This window comes from Dermacentor silvarum, chromosome 4 (genome assembly GCF_013339745.2).
Source record: "Dermacentor silvarum isolate Dsil-2018 chromosome 4, BIME_Dsil_1.4, whole genome shotgun sequence".
NCBI classification, from domain to species: domain Eukaryota; kingdom Metazoa; phylum Arthropoda; class Arachnida; order Ixodida; family Ixodidae; genus Dermacentor; species Dermacentor silvarum.
The window spans coordinates 80,451,284-80,470,127 of record NC_051157.2 but is presented as its reverse complement, the minus strand read 5'-3'; the positions used below and the strand labels follow the sequence as shown (position 1 = coordinate 80,470,127).

The 18,844-nt window shown below is 42.7% G+C and overlaps 1 protein-coding gene across 1 annotated transcript in view; it reads left to right on the top strand.

Moving 5' to 3' along the window:
• Window positions 1-18,196, top strand: part of LOC119448721 (Down syndrome cell adhesion molecule homolog) — a gene marked incomplete at its 5' end in the record, with an annotated part of 259,262 nt that extends 241,066 nt beyond the window's left edge. Inside the window, 4 exons of the mRNA XM_049666473.1 lie at window positions 1,936-2,014; window positions 4,534-4,672; window positions 10,749-10,879; window positions 15,316-18,196. Coding sequence (XP_049522430.1) covers window positions 1,936-2,014; window positions 4,534-4,672; window positions 10,749-10,879; window positions 15,316-15,389 — 423 coding nt within the window. The remainder of the gene's footprint in view (window positions 1-1,935; window positions 2,015-4,533; window positions 4,673-10,748; window positions 10,880-15,315) is intronic.
• Between the last annotated feature and the right edge of the window lie 648 nt (window positions 18,197-18,844).

Sequence of the window (18,844 nt, the reverse complement as noted above, 5' to 3'; positions counted from 1 at the left end):
GAGCAGGTTCGCAGCACTATACACAAACCAACCCGGCAAGACGCATAGTTATCGGGAGTGCTTTTGAAGCGAGTGGCTTTAAAACGAATAGCTTTCTTCGGCTCCTTCGCCCATTTTTGTGTTGGTCGGCGGCCTGACCTTGCTTGCCGATGAAAAGGCACGCGTTTTCGCGCAACCAAGTAGCAGGTCACATTCATCGCCGAACGCCACTTAGCTATTTGAGGTGCATGTGATGTCACGCAAGTGCTCTGTAGCGTGTGAAGGTTTAGGCGCTGTAGCCAGCGGCGGTGCTGCGTCGCGTTTCTGCGTCGATTGGGCTCAGGGTCGAGCGGTGCGTTCATCACCGAATTTCGCTGCATTCTGGAAGACTAGACTGAGCAGCTAGACTGAGCAGCTAGCTGCTCAGTCTAGCGCTGTTGGCGCAGTTTGGAGGCGCCGACCTTGGCAGCGCGCCAAAAGGCGCAGCCATTGGTTGAAGCGCTCGCGATGACCAATCTCTCATTGTGCGCGCTTCCACCGATGAGCGAGGACAGCTCGGTCAAGGTCGCAAAGCTCAGTTCAATGGAACACCGCAAGATAGCGTTGCCCTCCATGCATCACGGGTGGCAGAAAGTCGACGACGATGATGCATCACGGGGTGCATCATTGTCATTTTGCAGCTTCATCATCCAATTCATCATCATCCATCGTCGTCACTCCATCGTCGTGATATGCTAGTCATCTCATTGACCTCATACCGCTGTCCTCATGCTGGCGTCGTTATACCTTCGTTATCATTTCAGAATCATGATGCCATTGTCGTCAACCGTTGTCATACTGCTTCCAACTGCGCCAGTGTATACTGAGAAAGCCGGCAGGCACTCGGGCATCGGAAAGGGGCGCAGAATTTTAAATGAGAACGCTATAAAACATCATTTACATTGACATTTCATGGAGGATGCGGGACCTACATACCCCTAAGTGATTCGACGAGCTGGAGATCGGGAGCGGAAACGTCTAGCCCACACCACAGCAAACACTTGAACATTCACGTTAGTGACTCGTAATCATCCTATGAAGTTTTCCTTTTTTTTTCGTAAGTGCTATATTTGATGGAAATTTTCAGGCGCAAATTGGAATCAGCTAGCGCAACACATGGATAATTGAAGATCTCAGGGAGAGGCCTTCATCCTGCAGTGTATAGGCAGAGGATGATGATGATGATGATGACGACGATATTTAATGGGGCAACCACCTTCCCTAATACGTCCAACGTAACATTTGGTTCGCATCTGCTTTTACGAAGAGTTCTAGTGCGAATACGTTCTTGTCAAAGTGCGCTATGTTCATCAAAAAAAATTATTCAAGAGAATACGTGGCATAAAACCAAAGGATGGGCTGCAAGCACTAAATTTACACTACCACTTCTCCATCCAGCAAAATCCTAAACACGACGAGCAGATTTCAGTGGTCGCTACACTAGGATACCAAGGGACCAATTTAACAGACCCTCTGGTTCGTAAATTACTTTTTAGCATTAGCTGGTTGCCGGAATAATACAGAGAAAAGGCTTGTGGTCAGATGTAGGCCGAATCGGTCCACTAGTCAAGGTAAGTCATGCAAATCCGATACGGGCTGCAAGAATTGAAGACTCTGCGTGCCAGGTTCAGCCTTTTCCCTCTTAGCATTCTTCACTGCACTGTGATTGGTTTTTTCCCTAATATTATGCTTCACCGCAATACACTGTGTATGGTCATTCGCAGCACGCACTGGCGGTTAGACTTACTAAATTGTTTTTGTCATTCTGGAACGCATATAACACCCTTGCCGCCACCCAGAGGAAAAGTTTTACACGACCCTTTTATTGCAAATCATCGGCCCACTTACAATTGCTAGCTTTCTTTGTGCTTCATCTACTAAATTCTTTTTCAATGTTCTCTCCACTTTTTCATTCAGTTTCCTACACAGATGCCACGGGAGTTTGATGGAGGAGACCCACATTACACATCCATCTTCAGGACAAACCAGAATGGTAGTACGTACCTCTGCCGTTCTTTAAAAAAAGGTTTTTGAGTGTGTGTGTGTGTGTGTGTAGCTGCGATCTGATATCCTTACGATCTTTAATAACAATGTGTCCAAAACAGCGGGATAACCATAAAGTGTAACTGTGCGATAAGTATGATAAGTGACAAGTGTAAAGCGGTGCGTGTCAGTACTGTAGATGATCAGTAACTTGCGCGTCATTGTCTCGTTCACATGCCAGAGGAACTTAGCGACTGTTATATGTCACGGAAAATGTCTTCCTGCCTGTCTATTATCTGTATAATATATATATATTTGTCGAAACATGTCTATTATCTCCTAAGATATAGTTATCCTATAAGGTCGTGCGGGCTTTGCATGCAATCCCGTATCATTATCTGATAAAAATGCATAGTCGCTGCTTACAGAAATACACGTGGTCAAAACATAACGGTCTTGTTATATATATATGACGTAATGCTCCTCGCCATATTTTTTGGTCTTTTAGAGAATACGTCACCGATGGAGGAAGCTTCTCAAGATGGCCTTTCTTTATCTTGACACGCATAGACGGTCACTATAAGAACAAAATACTTTAAAACATTATTACAAAGGACAACTGGTTCGCTATTTCGCTTCCTGCAGTCTGTGGCTGAGATGTTTAAGCGTTAATTTACCTTTTCTTAGACACCTACTTTTGTTACATTGTCTCTAGAATTGCTTTCCTCCCCAGCTGTGCAAGGTAGCAAACCGGTTAAGCTTCCTGCGTTTACCTTCTCTATCTTCTTTTCTTACCCTTGATTTAATCACATAAAATAATAGGACAAGAGCCACATGGGCTTTCTTCCAGAGCTTCGAAACGACTTCGAGCCATTGGGAAGCTCAGAAAAGTCCATTGCCACCAAAAAGTGTCACATATGACGTGCTTTGAAACACCGGCGCTATTCTGACTGTTTCGCTTAAATAGCTCATGCGATGCTCGTGGTGTTTCGGTAATGGGCGCAAAGAGAGTGGGGGGAAAATAAAACTGCATAATTTTTATTTGCAATGTTATGCAGATTTAACGCACATTTTGACAACTCCTAACGCACAATGTGACAACTCTTACATTTCCTAGTATTTCTTTTTATTATTATTTACTTTAAGTTTACGACCTGCTTCTTGGCCGATTCCTCGTTGTGTGTATGTGCTACAGTATCGAAATCATCATCAACACGTGGCGATTATTTCAAAGAGCTTTCGGGGGTTGGCACAATAGCAGCGCACCTGCTCTCGGGGTTTGACAGTTTGAAAAGTAGGCGTAGAAAGATTAGAAAAGTTTGCTTTATTAAAGAAATTGTGCTCTTGACGTTATATTTGTGGCAGGGAGAATATTTAGGTATCATTTGTTTTATCGCCAAATAATTCCGTGGAAAACAAGGCCGGAAGCCTGGACATGTATAAGGGTTGTAAAGATGGTAGTGTTATATCGTGAGTGTTACGTATTTGGCAAGACAGCAGCAGCATTACGCATCCAACCAGCAGCCACGGTAACGAAAGTCGGAGAGGGTTCGCAAAGGAAGCTACGCCTTTAATATTGAACGTCTTCTGACAGCCGAGTGCACCTCTTTTCGCAGGCACCCAGCTGCTGCTGCCTAGACAACCAGCAGCCGCTTATTTTTCTCCTGCCGCTCCTAAACTTTGCAGTAAAAATAATAAATGGAACGCCATTGCATTTTTGGCCACAAATACCTGCCTAGATGCGTGCAAACATTGGATTTCAATTCGGGCTACGTCGACATGCCTTGAGCACTGATTGTCGTCAATTACAAAATTCAAACGTGAGCTATTAACAAATACTTAAATGTGGATTAGCAAACCTTATTCGCTAAATAACTTTTTTGGACATTATACCACAATGTCCGCACACTTATGAACGCCCACCCCGAAATGTTATCGTTGCCTCTCAAATCAGCTGGATATTGGTAACCAGACTCACTCAAGCGCCCTGTTGTTTTTCGCCTATTGCTCCCTTTAATACACCGCCATTGTTGTAACGCATATGTCTTCACCGTTTAGCCGAAGAGCACTTCGTTGAGGCACCACAGCATAGAACTTTTAAACTAACCTGCCCGTTTGTAGCTTGTTCAAGTCAATTCACTGGGAATCAAACCACCTAAAAAATTCATACACATACCTATATTCTTGGTTTTCTTTTTCTCCGTGCATCTTTAGGCTGTGGTTAAACTTCTTCACATGTTAAATGAGTCTGCTGAAGCCACGGCGCAGGTATTCGAACAAGAGCATTCGAACTTCTGTCAAAAGCATGTGAGCCCTTATTCACACAACGCCCTAATGCTAGGATTGTTCGTAAGAGCGAATCCCACCCAGTCCTAAACCTGGACATTTCATTAGCGAAGGCAGTTGGCCAATGGCCAAGAGCACTTACGAACCAGAAGTTTTGTAAATTGGTACCCTGTATTTCTTGATCGCACTTGTCCCGCATGTTAAGCGTTATCCTATAATTAAGGTAATTATATTTTCTTCCTTCAGCAACAGATGGTGAAGGGCACTGGGATGAGCTCCTCCTAGAACGAGCATCGTACAATGCAACCGAAGCAAGGTATGATCGGCTACCGAGGCAACATTTCAGCCTGTATGGACAAAAGGCCGAGCAGAAACCTACAGAGAGGTAACGTATACCATCGAAACTGTGTTTCCTGTGCTGCTAAATTTCACACAAAAGCCATTGTGACACGCGGCACACAGTCAAGTTGCAAAACTCGTTCTTGCATTGACTCACTAGGCAATTATGCCTCAACTTCATTGCCGCTACAGAACATAAGGTTCAGCGCATGGCTCAAATGTACCAGCTTAGACCGGCCCGCGATAAGCCGGTACTTTGTCGTGCTTTATGTGATGCTGCGAACCAACCCTCTCATTATTCCATCTCAATTAATTTTAATAAAAAATAAATATAAGCCTTATTAAACCTTCGTTTATTAGGCACAACCAAATTAAGGCGGATCAAATCAACCGTGGCGAAGATTCGCAGGCATAGCTTCGATGATTGACGGGGAAATGTTATCATTTCTTGTACGGTGCTTCACATTTATGAATGAACTAAAATTATTTGCTTACCGCTATTTACTTGCTTTACCTGCAATAAAAAAATAATGCTGTTTGAAATTCTATTCGCGGTATTCGACAAGATTAGTTCATTCTGCGCAAAGTCTCTATTCAAGTTTTAATCATTTGTACTTCTCGCTAGTCGAAAATGCTTAGATTTTGTTTTTTACATGTCGTTTAGTTTTTCATTTATGTTAGTGAATACATTTCACTTTCGTTGAAGTGCACCAATGAACACATGCGACCACGGAGCAAGGTAACTAAGGAGAGGAATCCTCCCACCCGCGCCAGCGCAGGCGAGCGGCGATTAAACGTCATGCAGAATAGCGGGTCCCTAAAGGGAGCCTATACAGTAACTCTATTTGGCCCGCGCACGAGGTGCAGCGTAACCGGTGTTCCGCCTCCACGAAGCAAGATAACGAGTGTGCCGCCAAACGTCATCTGCTCACCACACGACGTTGAAACGTCGTCTGGTCACGTCGTCTGCTCACGCACAGTTTTGCATCGAAACCACGCAGCTAATCATTTTGAGGCATATTCATGACCGCAGTGCTTTTCCCATGCTTTATACGTGCTTCGGAACGCGGCTAACGAAACTAACGCGCGAGCGCGAAGCCCAGACCTCCAAGATCGGTTCGGCCCACCATGCAATCTCTGGGGCCTGACTGGAGTTGACAATGTTTTAAACTGCCTGCGACAGATGGAGCCTCAGTCTCGCCAGTTTGCAGAGCGCGGGACGTGTCCTAACCGTGGCATTATCTGACCGCGGGTGAGAGGGAAGCCTTCCCCTCCTGAGTTAACTTGCTCCGTGCATATGACTAAGGGAGTGAAGAGCCCTGTCCTTATTGGCTTGTGAGCGTGTATTGTCCGCGTTCATAGAAAGTTCGACATTTGGCGGAAAACAAAATCTTTAGAGCCTCAAGAAATAGCCGAACGTGGCCTAAACACTTTAATGAAATGCGTCACAAGAAATGATCTGTTGTATGTAAAAGTCCTGTGCTTGTCACTTAATGTGTGAGGTATAGGCTACAGGTGGATACCTCTACACTCTTACGCGCAAACAAAAAAAGCAAGAAATAATCAAACCGAAATGAATAAGCAATAGTATACTGAAAGGGACATGGGTAATCAATTTATTTTAGGTAAAAAGTTACGGAAGCAGCGTCCAGGCAATGTTTTCCCCAAGTGGTGAATATTTTCAACTTGCATTGTCTCTCTGGGCTTCTGAATGGGATGCTAATTCTGATGGCGTACCCAAAAAAATACAGTGAACATTTTTGTGCAATGTAAAAATAGTTCTCTGGTACCTTTGGCATTATAAATAGTGTTTTTATAGTAATTTTCTAGTACTGATATGCACGTGTGCATGCGAAGTTTATTTACGCTTAACATTTTAGTGTTTGACCGCTTAACTCCTGAGGCCGAATTCATAAAGCTTACATTTCGTAAGCATTGCCGTTTGCCACTCGCCTTCGTTAATGATATGTTCAACGTTATGATTGGTCGGAAATTTGTCATACGACAAATTTTAGTGTAAGAGGTTTAGGTTTCTACGATGTGCAGGTTTCTGTGAATACGGGCCCTGTTCACAAATTTAAAAGCTGTTGAGTACCTTCGACAGCAGAGGACATGCAAATTTTATCGTTCTTTATTTGTTTTCATTTCTTTATAATATTCAAACAGCGTGATCTATAAATGCAAACAGAAATTTAGAATAAAGGTCACCTTGAATTCAGTAACAAACGAGCAGAGATTACGCAGACAGCATGGCTCGCTGCCAATCGATTGTTCTGAAGCACGTCCTTCCACAACTACAATTGCAAAGACGCTAGCCACTGCAGCATTGTTCCTACGTCTGTGTAATTGTGTTGCCTAGAGACGACGCTCTCATGCAACACAAATGCAGGAACAGCACGTCATTCTCTAATGCTGTGTTGTCGTGCAGAACCAGAAAATCAAACACATCTTGTGTTGCTTTTCAAGCCTATTATGCTACACGCGGAAGTATGAAGCGATAAGAGACATTTGACACTGCAATGTCCACTTAAAGCAACACCGACAATGGACATTGCCTAAAAGCAAATCGTCTAGTTTTTTCTTTTGTGCGAAACAGCCTAGTAGCACAGCCCCTTTGCCGCCTATGTCTCATTTTTTGCTACAACATTAAGCATGATGGGTCATAAAATAATTCGATGATGTTAGGAGTCAGGGGCGGTATTCGCGAAGTTTTTCGCTCATAAGTGGTCTTTGCCATTGTCAGGCCGCCCTCATGTCCAGCATAACGATTGGCTTGGATTTGGTCCAACGAACAATTCTAGAGCAAGAGCTGTTTGTGAATACGAGCGCAGATTATGTTTTTACGTCAAAAATCACCATTTATTTCAGTTATTTATTTAACAATACTGCTAATCTCACACGAGATCATAGCAGGGAGGGCACATACATGATTACACTGCAAAGGTGCATAAGAAAGATATGTGAAACACAATACAATACAGTATTACAATAATTATGCGTCAAGTCAACAGTGACAAATATATAGGACGTAAGTACATCGAATACAGTAGAAGTAAGCAAAACAAAACTAAGTGAACAGAAGGGAGCACAATTTTTAAGACGCCAATGCGAAATCAGAATACAGCGAAAAAAATGCAGTTCAAAAATGTTGAAAATAATCTGTAAAGTTAGTGACGAACAGCTTATGCACGCATTATTTCCTCGACCAACACTAGAAAATTTTCTAAAGTCGGAGTGCTCGTGACTGAATGGTCCAGTTTGTTCCACTCTCTGACTGCACGATTAAAATAAGAGTATTAGAAACACTTTGAGTTGTGCTTGTGTTCAACAAGGGTGTGAGGACGTTTATGACGTGTAAGTCTTGTACGTGATGAAGAGATATAACTTTAGTTGTGTCAACGTTTATTTCACCATGGATGAATTGATACAAAAACTTCAGTAGGGCTAGCTTAGCTCGATTTTGTAAGGTTAGCATATCAGCTTGCTTTAGTAAACTAGTTGTTGAGTCAGTTAGCATCTATTTATTAACCATAAACGTTAATGCCTTTTTAAGCACCCCCTCCACTCTGCAAATAAGTTCGTTAGTAAAATGAAACCATACAATGTTAGCCTACTCAAGGATTGGTTGAACAATCATGTGACAAGCCAACAGCTTTGTGACGGGTGGTGCCAGGTGAAGGTGTCTTCTCAGCGAGAAGAGTCGCTTTAATGCAGTCGATGTAATGTTTTCAACACGCGTATTCCATCGGAGATCATAGGATAACGTTAAACCCAAGTATTCATGCTATAAAATCCTAGTCAGAGGCGTGCCATTAATTGTGTAGGTGAAGTACGATATTGGTTTCTTTCCACTTATTCTTAATGTTGCCGAATTCTGTGCATTGATCTTCCACTCCTGACACCAAATGAAAACAGACTCTAGAGCAGAATATTTAGGATTTCATGACCATCATTACATATAATTTCACGATACAAGGTGCAATCATCCACAAAAAGACGGATATTTACATGACACCTAGCAGGCATGTAAATAAGAAATAAAACAGGTCCCAGGAGGCTATCCTGGGGTACACCGGAAGTTACAGGGGCTAAACTAGAAGCTTCATTATTAATTTAACCGAACTGTGGTTGGTTAGCGAGGTAGTTCTCAATCCATTCAAGAGGACCGTCACGTAATGTTGACCCAATTTTTTTATTAGTTTTTTGTGTGGTACGCGGTCGGAGGCCTTTGAAAAGTTTAGTAAAATTGGGTGTACCTGTTGTCTATTGTCTATACATTGAGATACTATGTCATGCGTTAGTTCTATAAGTTGCATGACCCTCCAAAGTCCCTTGCGGAAACCACGCTGGCATGGTGATAGCATAAAATATTCGTCAAGGTATGTGGTTATGTTTTAGGACTATGGGTTCAAGAAGTTTGCATACAGTCGAAGATAGTGAAATAGGTCTGAAATTAAACGCCTGAGAAGCGCTTCCAGATTTATGAACTGGGACAACCTTGGCAATCTTTCAATCTGCAAGAAGGGTACTCGTTGTTAAAGATTTGTTAAAAATTATGCACAGATATTTAGCAGTCCACTCAGCATATCTCTTAAGAAATACGTTGGGTATATTGCCTGGCCCAACAAATGTTTTAGTCTCAATGTTCAGCAGAAGGTTTATTATCCCTGCTTCAATTATTTTAAGTGGACCAATATGCCTGCGGGCGCACGGCTCTATGTGCGGAAGGCTCCCGTCATCGATATTAAATACTGATTGGAAATATATGTTAAAAGAAGTCACGGTGTTTCGGTTGTCAGCACTAGAAGTTGTAGTGCCGTCATGCTTCTTAGGGTTAAGGTAATTCCAAAATGTTTTAGGTGCGCTCTTCAAAATATTAGGAAGAACGTTGGCGAAGTTGTTAGCTTTTATCGTCCTTAAATTTAGATTTCATTTTGAAAATGGCTTCACTGAGGCTATGTCTAGTTGCGTGCACGGTCTTTACTTTTAGCCTTTTTCGTAGCCTGTTTACTTTTCGTTTCGCCTCGATAATTTCGCGTATAATCCATGGATTAGCTGTGTTTAACTTTTTCGCCTTACTTGGTACGTTCTGACGAGAGCAAAAAATAAGATGTCTTTGAACACAGGACATCAATGTCCGTAGAGGCAAGGTTAGGAAATTCTTCAAACTTACCATATTCAAACCTAAGGTGGTCGATTATACTGACGTCATCAGCATTAGAAAAGTCAAGAAAGGCCGTGCGTGTTTTCAGAGTTTCTGCGCACAACCATGAATGTGTATAGTGCAGTATGTGAGCTTGTGGTCTGATATTCCATCCATTATTCGAGTATCTGTATGTTCGTGTAAAAAGTGTTTGCTCAAGAATACCAGGTGAAGAATGTTTGATGCGGTAGCCTTAATGCGAGTGGGCTCTGTGACAACTTGGCATAAGGTAAATGGAGCATCGTATCACAAAAAAAGTTCAGATGAAGCAGATGGCAGCTGCAAGGCTTGCCAATCATTATCTGGCAAGTCAAAATCTCCCAGTAAGATTAGTCTACCACATGATGCATGACGTTCTAAGTAGTTTCATAATGACTGAATCACGTCATTATATATACCAGCCGTAGGACTGCGGTAAACGCAGCGCACGGTGATAGCGACCTGGCCTATAGTTATCTTGCAAAAGATTGTTTCGACGTTCTCGATGGAAGTGTAGGCATTGCCGGTACACAGAAGTATCAGGCGGACGCACACATGTACCTTCTCTCTTCGCCTGGTCTGTCTTCATTGAACGGCTTCTAGTTTTCTTGCAGTAATTTTTAACGTTACGTTGGGTGATATTACGAGTGAGTGAAATGTTCATAATTTCTTGTGACTTCCATAATTCACTGCTGTTTATTTTTTCTTTTTCATATCATGTTGAATGTCGCTTATATTCCATCAAGATTTAACCCTGACCCAACTTATAGTTCTTTTTCAATAGCTGTGGTCTTTTCCTGCGTTCTTGCTCGGGCTTTCTTTAAGCACACTTTTGTGTGGCTCAATTTTTCTTGTGTATGCCAGTTTCCATGCATGAAAAGTGATGTTAGTAGCATTAAAGGCTTCGGTTTAAACGATAATCATAATTTGAATATTACAGGATCTCGGACGAGGACAGCAACCCGGACGAAGGGGAGAACCGGGCATTTGAAGGAAACACTGCCACGTCGGAGAACTTGGAAATGTCTGAAGCCGAATGCGACCGAGACTTTCAGATATATTCTAAAAAAGGTATGTCATTCTCATAACAAAGCCTTGTTCTTTTTTGTGTGTGTTCCTTCCCTTTTCGTGCTTGGTGTGACCATAGCGATTCCTGCAAAATTGCTAGAGGGATTCTCAGGCGCTGCTGTCTAGGGGAGCTTTGTAACTTTGCAAAGTTTGCATTTGAAACAGGATATTGCGTTATAAAGGCAACAATTAGCCGTGATTATGCGTGTGCACAAAATTTTATTGTCTTTTACGTTCTGAAAAGAAAAAAAATTATGCAGATGCCTCGTACTGTGGGAATCCAAGTTATGCTAAGCATTTTGCAGGTAGCTGGTTATTGCATCGACCCTGCGTCGGAGCACCTCAACCTGCTCTTTCGCTCTCTCGATGACTTCGAGCAGGCGCTCATTGTGAAGTACGGACATGTTGAGGGTCAGAAAAAACGTGGGCTTGTCTAGATGCTCGATTATTGCGAACACTTTCCCCTTCCTCTGCGCCAAGTAGTAGTACGCCATCCTCGAACTGCTGAAGTAAACCTAAGGGGAACGCAATGTACGAGTCTACGCATTTATCGACGAAGCTGTGGTCTTCCAAGAGCTTCTTTGTGAGCGTCAGGAGCAGGTTGGCGTGCACGGGGTGGGAAACGTGAGCATATACGCACGCGAACGTTAGCGTATAGCCAGCAGCTCAAGTTGGTAGGGAACGACAGCTCGCCGGCTTAGATAGATTAGATTTGATTAGATATATTACACTAGATAGATTGATAAAACAGATAGATAGATAGATAGATAGATTGATAAAACAGATAGATAGATAGATAGATTGATTGATAAAACAGATAGATAGATAGATAGATAGATAGATAGATAGATAGATAGATAGATAGATAGATAGATAGATAGATAGATAGATAGATAGATAGATAGATAGATAGATAGATAGATAGATTCAAAGTTCCCGAATTTCGCAAAGAATTCTTCGTATTAAGAAAGATTGCTTGAGAAATAGCCCGTGAAGGCAGGCATAGCCTAGTAAATAAAGCTGCCAGAACATATGAAGCCAGAAGCATGAAGATCTGATAAATCCATTTATTAACCGTCACTGCCGTGGTAGCAGGGTTATCTCAGTTCAATGCATGGAACCATCTAGCAATTTCTATTATAAATCTTTATGTTGTTATTGTGTAGAAAACGCCACGTATGTGCAACTACCCAACCAGGAAAGTCACATGTCTAATATGCATATCACGTGTGCTTAATTGTGCAGCCACTATGCCTAATATATAAAACGACTAAAACCGCGAGTAAACGAGTAACGCCTCTGAATTCAATGCATTTCACAGTCGCTGTTCCGCATTGCACTGCTTGTTATTTGTTTTTCATAAATAGAAGAGTTTCATGTGTTGAACATCGCCTGGTGCACAATCAAAATTATTCTCGCGCGAAACAATAAATAAATAAAAAAACAGAAAAGCTTATCACTCTACAATTTGCATTACGCTAACGATGACAACATCAAAACGAAAAAGCACAAAAAATAACTAATTGACTGTGGTGTTTCCCTTCTTGTTGGTGCTATAAAATTTATGAAGTATGAATCAACTAGACGAGCAATGGTCGTGCTTAAATTTATGGCTATTAAATTCCCCAGCCAGAGTGGTCTAATACGAAAGCCACACAGCTGAGAATAATCGAGAGTTCCACGGTGTCAATATTGAGGACCACGACAAATAAAGTGTGCGGCAATGTTGACGGAAGTACTGTTAAACACTCTCAAAGAAACATGGATGGGTACCAAGGTAGAAGCGCTTCCGCAATAAAAACACAAAGAGCAAACTGTTTCGTCGTGGAGAAGCGAAATAAAGAAGACAGCAAACGCGAGTGAATTACTGTGTAGAAAATGAAAACGCATCCATTCAAGGGGACGTGCTGCTGGCGAAGTTTTCTTCGACTGCTTTTCATGACTCGGCCAGATGGCTCGGCTGCTAGACCGTTGGTGGCTAGGAAAGAGACTTAATTATTTCTCTGATATTCCTCTCTGTCTTAAAAGTTATCCAGCCATGGTAAATTTTACGTTGCAGGCGCGAATGTGGTATTTAAAACTTCGAAGTCGAACTTTTCGTTCGTAGATACTGTCTGCCATTGGCTGGTCGCCTTCACAAATCTAACATCTAAAATTTGGCTTACACTGCTTCTACGAAGAGTTCTAGCGTAACAACGTTTTTGTGAATACGGGTCGGAAGCCAATATTTCTGAAGCAGTTCGTACGAACCTCGTAAGAACAGGAACTAGCACGCCATGACAAGGAACTCATTATTAGTAAAGATGGCCTGGTAGTTACAAATTGTTCCGGCTAGCGAGAAAGTTTGTGTACGTGGGCCAGAAGGCCACATTCATGCGTGAATTCATATTTTTGGTATACTAGAGCTCTTAGTAAGAACCACCACCGACGAAGCGTGACAGCAAACATTTATTGAAGGTAGTGGGCCGATGACAGAAATATCTCGCGAAAGCACATCTTTGGGAATTTCTTTCCAGAGACGATGTTCCCGACTCAGCTCTTGAGCTACGCAGGTTCTAGGAAGTAGTAGACAATGGTGATCGTGAACGTGTGATTAGTCGAGGCGGCCAGCCAACAGAAATTCTTATGAAAAAATTCGGCCCGAAATTTTCACACGCAGTTGGTGGGAGGCATATGCAATAAGACTCACGCCTTCATTGCGTATACTTAAACAGAAATGTTTCCCAGAGAAGCGTGCAGACCCGCCACGGTATTCCAGTTGCTATGGCTTTGAGCTGCTGTGCTCGAGATCGCGGGTTCGATCCCCTCCACGGTGTCAGCATTGCAGTGGAGGTGAAATACAAAAACGCTCTTGTGCATAGATTTAGGTGCAGGTTAAGGAGCCCCTCAGGTGGTCAAAATAAATCTAGAGTCCCCCATATGGCAGTGCCTCATAATTAGATTGCGTTTTGCGTTGAAAATCCAAGAATAATTTTATTTTAAAGCGTTTTGCGACCATCACTTACATCACTGTAATTACGCACCACTTGACTGAGCTTACGGATACCAGAATACACTGAAAATACGTGTGATAGCTCAAGCTATAACTGGGAAGCTGTCCAAGATTCAAAATACTAAGTCCTGACTTCAACTACGTACTAAATGGCTGCAAGTAGCTTGGCTTAGAGTACCCTTCGCAGTTCATATATAAATGTTACTTGCACGTTACCATTTCACGCCAACGTTTGATTCTATATTTCTAGAGTATTTAACTTAATGTCTAGAGAGTAAATCAATAATTCGAAAGCAGGAGCAGCGCTGGTTTTTATGAGCAAGCTTTGCATTCTACCCAGCTTCAAAATCTTTAATAAAAGGAGCGGGAGATGCAGAAAGTGTCACATCAGGTGCCCGGCAGGAGATTTCGTAGGGATGGTAACAGTTGAAAATTCCCCTACCAACTCAGCTGTCTGTGCTAAACAGGAAACATGCTAAAAAATAGCGTAGCTTGCAATGGAGGCGCAATGCTAAAGAGAGCGGAGCTGATGGCCACCTAGCTAGTCCTGGCTTTTGGGCTAGGCTAAGCACTACCAAGTCAGCCCCAGCATTTTCCGGAAATTATTGGTTATTGATCGATTATCGATTAGCTATTGATTGTCCATCTGATTTGCTATCGCAAGGTATTGGCCACGTATTTGGGCTAAAGTAAGCACTACCAAGTCATTCCCAGCTTTTTCCGCAACTTTCCAGATTAGCTATTGATTGGATATCGATTGGTTTTTGATCACTGACTAAGCTTAACTACTCTCAACCATGCTTACCTGGACTTAGGCTCAGCTTCGCTAGTTCACAGCGGTACGTGCCATTGCGATTGGACCCTTTCTGCACAACCGCCAGGACCAGCCCACATTTTTGGATTCAGCAGACACATTACGCCCAGCTTAAACAGCTCCACTGTTAAAACAATGCATGTAAATGGCTCATCGACAGCCCTACGTTCCCAAACACTCCCATGTTCCAGAGCAATAAAAGAAGGGTAGATTCTGTGTTAAATAAAGCATAGCCCAACACTGCAATGACAGAAATTGACATAACGTCTCTTCTGGAGCTGCAGCTGGTGGCACTGGTATGCACCGAGAGTATGCACAGAAACGTCAACACCCTCAAAACTTCAGGTGGTGCAAGAACATGCCAGCATCTTCTAGAACACCTCAACCACGACACGTCTCGAGCTAAATACGGTGGTGATATCAGTGAGCTAGACGTTCTTAAGTAGACTCTATACAATTTCCCGACCACACGGCAGCAATGTATCATCATCATTATCTAAGCTAATGATGATGATGATGATACATTGATGCTGTGTGGTCGCGAAAATGTGAACGAGTGTTCGATGCACTTTGCGTTTGAAGTGCATTGCCTTGGAATACCGAAAGTGCGCTTCTGTTTTATCTCATTCCCAGGTCGAAACCTCTCGCTCGTGCAGTACGGGAAGACGAGACCCGCGCATGCCGTGTCCTACGTGACGTACCACTGAAACGTCGAGCTAAAGTGACTCCGCATACGGACGAGAGATCATCGGTCGTTGCCCCGAACGTCACCCGGATTCAGGCGTCTTAAGAAAGCGCTCAGGAGAAATCCCTTAGACGGATGCTTCGGCTGAAGCCCACAGACGTGCAAGTGCACGTGACTTGAGCTTCGTGGTGGCGACGATGCATACAATGTGCTCACTCGCGAACAACCACTGTGATAAGTGAATGGAAGTGGTCGAATTGTTGACACCAGGGCCATATTGACGGTCCTGTGTACGTGGCCAGTGCAAAAAAAAAAAAGAAAGGACAATGAAGAAGAGAATCAAAAAAGTACTTCTGTGAAGTTTGTGAACGTTGTTGAGACGCTGCGTTTAACGGATTACACTGAGCGGACGTGTGTTTTTTTTTTCGTATTTCGCTGTTCAAAACGACCCTTACGGCGTGAGTGAGGAACAGTACAAGCGCCGCCTTGAGCTTTGCGCTTGCTTGCCAACGTTGGGTCATCAGTTGTGCTTCCATAAAGACGACGTGACAGCGCGCCCACTTGTAAAAAGAAGACACAAGAAAAAAAAAACGCTAACTCAAGCACAAGGTGCTGAGCTTGTTCACAGTTTGTTGTTTGACGTTTCAACGTTTGTACAACTTACCAGAAGCACATGAACGATCATATAGGAAAAGATCGTGTGTCTCACGTATAGTGATGTGTTGAACTGCAAGTTAGAGATGCATTTCCGTACATTTTACGTGCAAAACATAGAAGAAGCGAGAGGAATTTCCCCATCCCGGCACATTTCCCGCGTTAAGATACATCGTGTGTTAGGGCTAACGAAACTGAAAAGATTTCTGTGAAATTTCTTTCACCAACTGTTCTGCTCAATTAGCACGTTGGTTTTGTGCGAGTTTTATTTGTAGTTTCTGTCACCCAGAAGGCAGCCTGTTGTTCTTCCTGATTATGGAATGTTGATGCCGCACTTGGTGATTAGCGCTGTTAATTAGCAGGCTGTGTCTATCCTTGAAAACTGCCAAGCGTTATAGACTGATCGCTTACAGTCAGAGGGAACAGCTCTAAAAATTATACCCTGTCGTTATGCACACGCAATGTACCAATGCAAAGAGATTGGAGTTCGAAACCCTAAAGATACGGTAACGACTTGTGTCTGCACACTTTATCGACATGAAATATTGTGCGCTTTGCGCGCGAGTGTTAGCGTGTTTACGATGGTGTCTTTCCATTTGTTACGTTTGTTGATATCTCACGCAGATGCAGCGATTATATAGTAAAGTGATTTGGAAACTTCATTTTGCGGGAGAGTGTTGTCCTTCAATTTTCAGCATGTCACCTATGCGAACACCAAACGTTAGCGTTGTGCACCAGTGTAATGTTTTCTCTGCTTCGCTGCCAAAAAAGAATTCGTGGTCTTTCCTTGCGTTTTCTGATGCGGTCAGGTACTCGTGTTACTCTGAAAATAAGCCGAAGTAAGCCTAAACAGCGTCCCATTTCTTAAATGTATTATTACTTACTTTCTTTATGTTTCCAACTTTCAGGAAGGGACGTTAACAACTCCATTCAAAGCTGTAGCATAAGTGAAAATTTACATGCCTATCATGAAAATTAAGGCACCGAGAAACATCAAATCAGCGTGTAGCCGGCTTCTTACGTGTATGTTACTAACATTTTCACGCAACACATAAGCATTGCTCGCAAGTGATTATCGAAAGTGAATGAGCATCAAGCAACTAAAATGTGGACCTTTCTGACGAAAGTCTGCTTTCTTCACAAGTTTTATACCCTAATGAAAGAAAAATATTGTTTGCGATGTGTATTGCATAACATGAGATATACAACTTATGCACGCTCATGCCGGCTTTTAATATCTAATTCCGTTAAAATGACGTGGTTAAAATATTTTCACCATGGTTTCTCCTATTTTTATTTCTTCGTTTCGCTTGTCGTAGAGCAATGATATGCAACATTTCATTGTAGGCACACTTTTAGAGAACTTTTTTCGTTAAATATTGCAACTAACTTAAACTTTTTGCTATGCTTATGGCGCGACACCCTGTTAGGCATCTATCCCCGAAGTGAGAGCTTCGCCAGAAATATTTGGGGTAGTAATTTGGTGAAGGCAAGTAAAGAAAGCAACAGCTGCAGGAAGGCGCAGGGACGAAGACGAGATGAAACTAAGGTAATAAAATACAACAAAGTTTTGTTTCATTTGAACACAACTTTCATCCTTCTCCTAAAACTCGCAGTTGGTTCACTTCCGGTTGCACAATTACGACGTCATTCTGATTCCTTTCTCATAGGAGACATTTCTTACGGAAATTCCTTATGGCCAGGGTAAAGGGACTTTTTTTCTTGTTCTTCTGTAGAAAGTCAATGAGTATGTGCTGTTGTCATTTTCAGAGGCGGAAAACTGTCCTGCGAAAACGTTCTAAATCATTGTGCCTCTAGTTATGAAAACGTTGTAACTAGGCATTATCGTTGACGTCCACTCACATAAAGTCACCATGTTACACTGCCCACTTGGTCGCCATAGTGAGTTTAAGGTATTTGAAAGCTTTCGCCTGTCTTTCTGTGTTTTCCCATAATGATCCACGTTGTTTTGAACATGACCATAAACGCAATCGCCAAAATTCCCGATCAAGGAGATCGCGCGTTTCCTATTTTTTTTCTGAAGGTAATTGGTTTATAAAATTCAGGAACACGCAATGGTGCCTTTCCATTTGTGTCACAGAAAGCATGTATAATGTTGATATGGTGTAATATGTACATTGTTTATAAAAGATGGTTCATTAAAACTTGCGACGTTGGTTCTGTGAGTTCTTGGTGAGTGTGATTTTGAATTATTGTTTTGGGTTTCACTCAAAAGGAGTGTACATTTTACTGCCACGACAGTCAAAAAACCGATATTTGGTTTGGTGCGCCTGTCGGTGAGACCGCCGACGATGATGGCGGTCGCAGTCATCCTCAAACCGTCCCTATCACGTCGTCGTCAGGCCACTATCTTTCGCCGCGAGCACCGCTGCGCTCCTCGCGTAGCAGGCACTCTGCGCCCCAACAAGCTGGATTATGTAGCACAAAGTTTTAGCCCACAAAGCAGAGCAGTGCCCGTGAGTGCATCTTCATTCGACTTAATCAAAGGATTAATGACGTCCACCCTCCAGATTGTGGCCGTGTCATTGTCAAGGCCTGATGCAGCGCGGTCATTTTGCCTACTTCCGCGTCGCAGTACTCTAAAACACTGGAATTCACCGGAATGAGCCAACACATGACTGTCCTGTCTTGATCCTTTATTGGCACTGCGACTACCACCTGGTCTCTCTCGATGCGACAAAACTTTACTGTACCACTTGTGTTCGGCGTCGCCTTTACGAAATGCATACTGTTGTCGTATAGGCTTGATGAACAGCGCCTTGTGCTGTACTTGTGATTGCGAAGAGACGATCCATAATATCC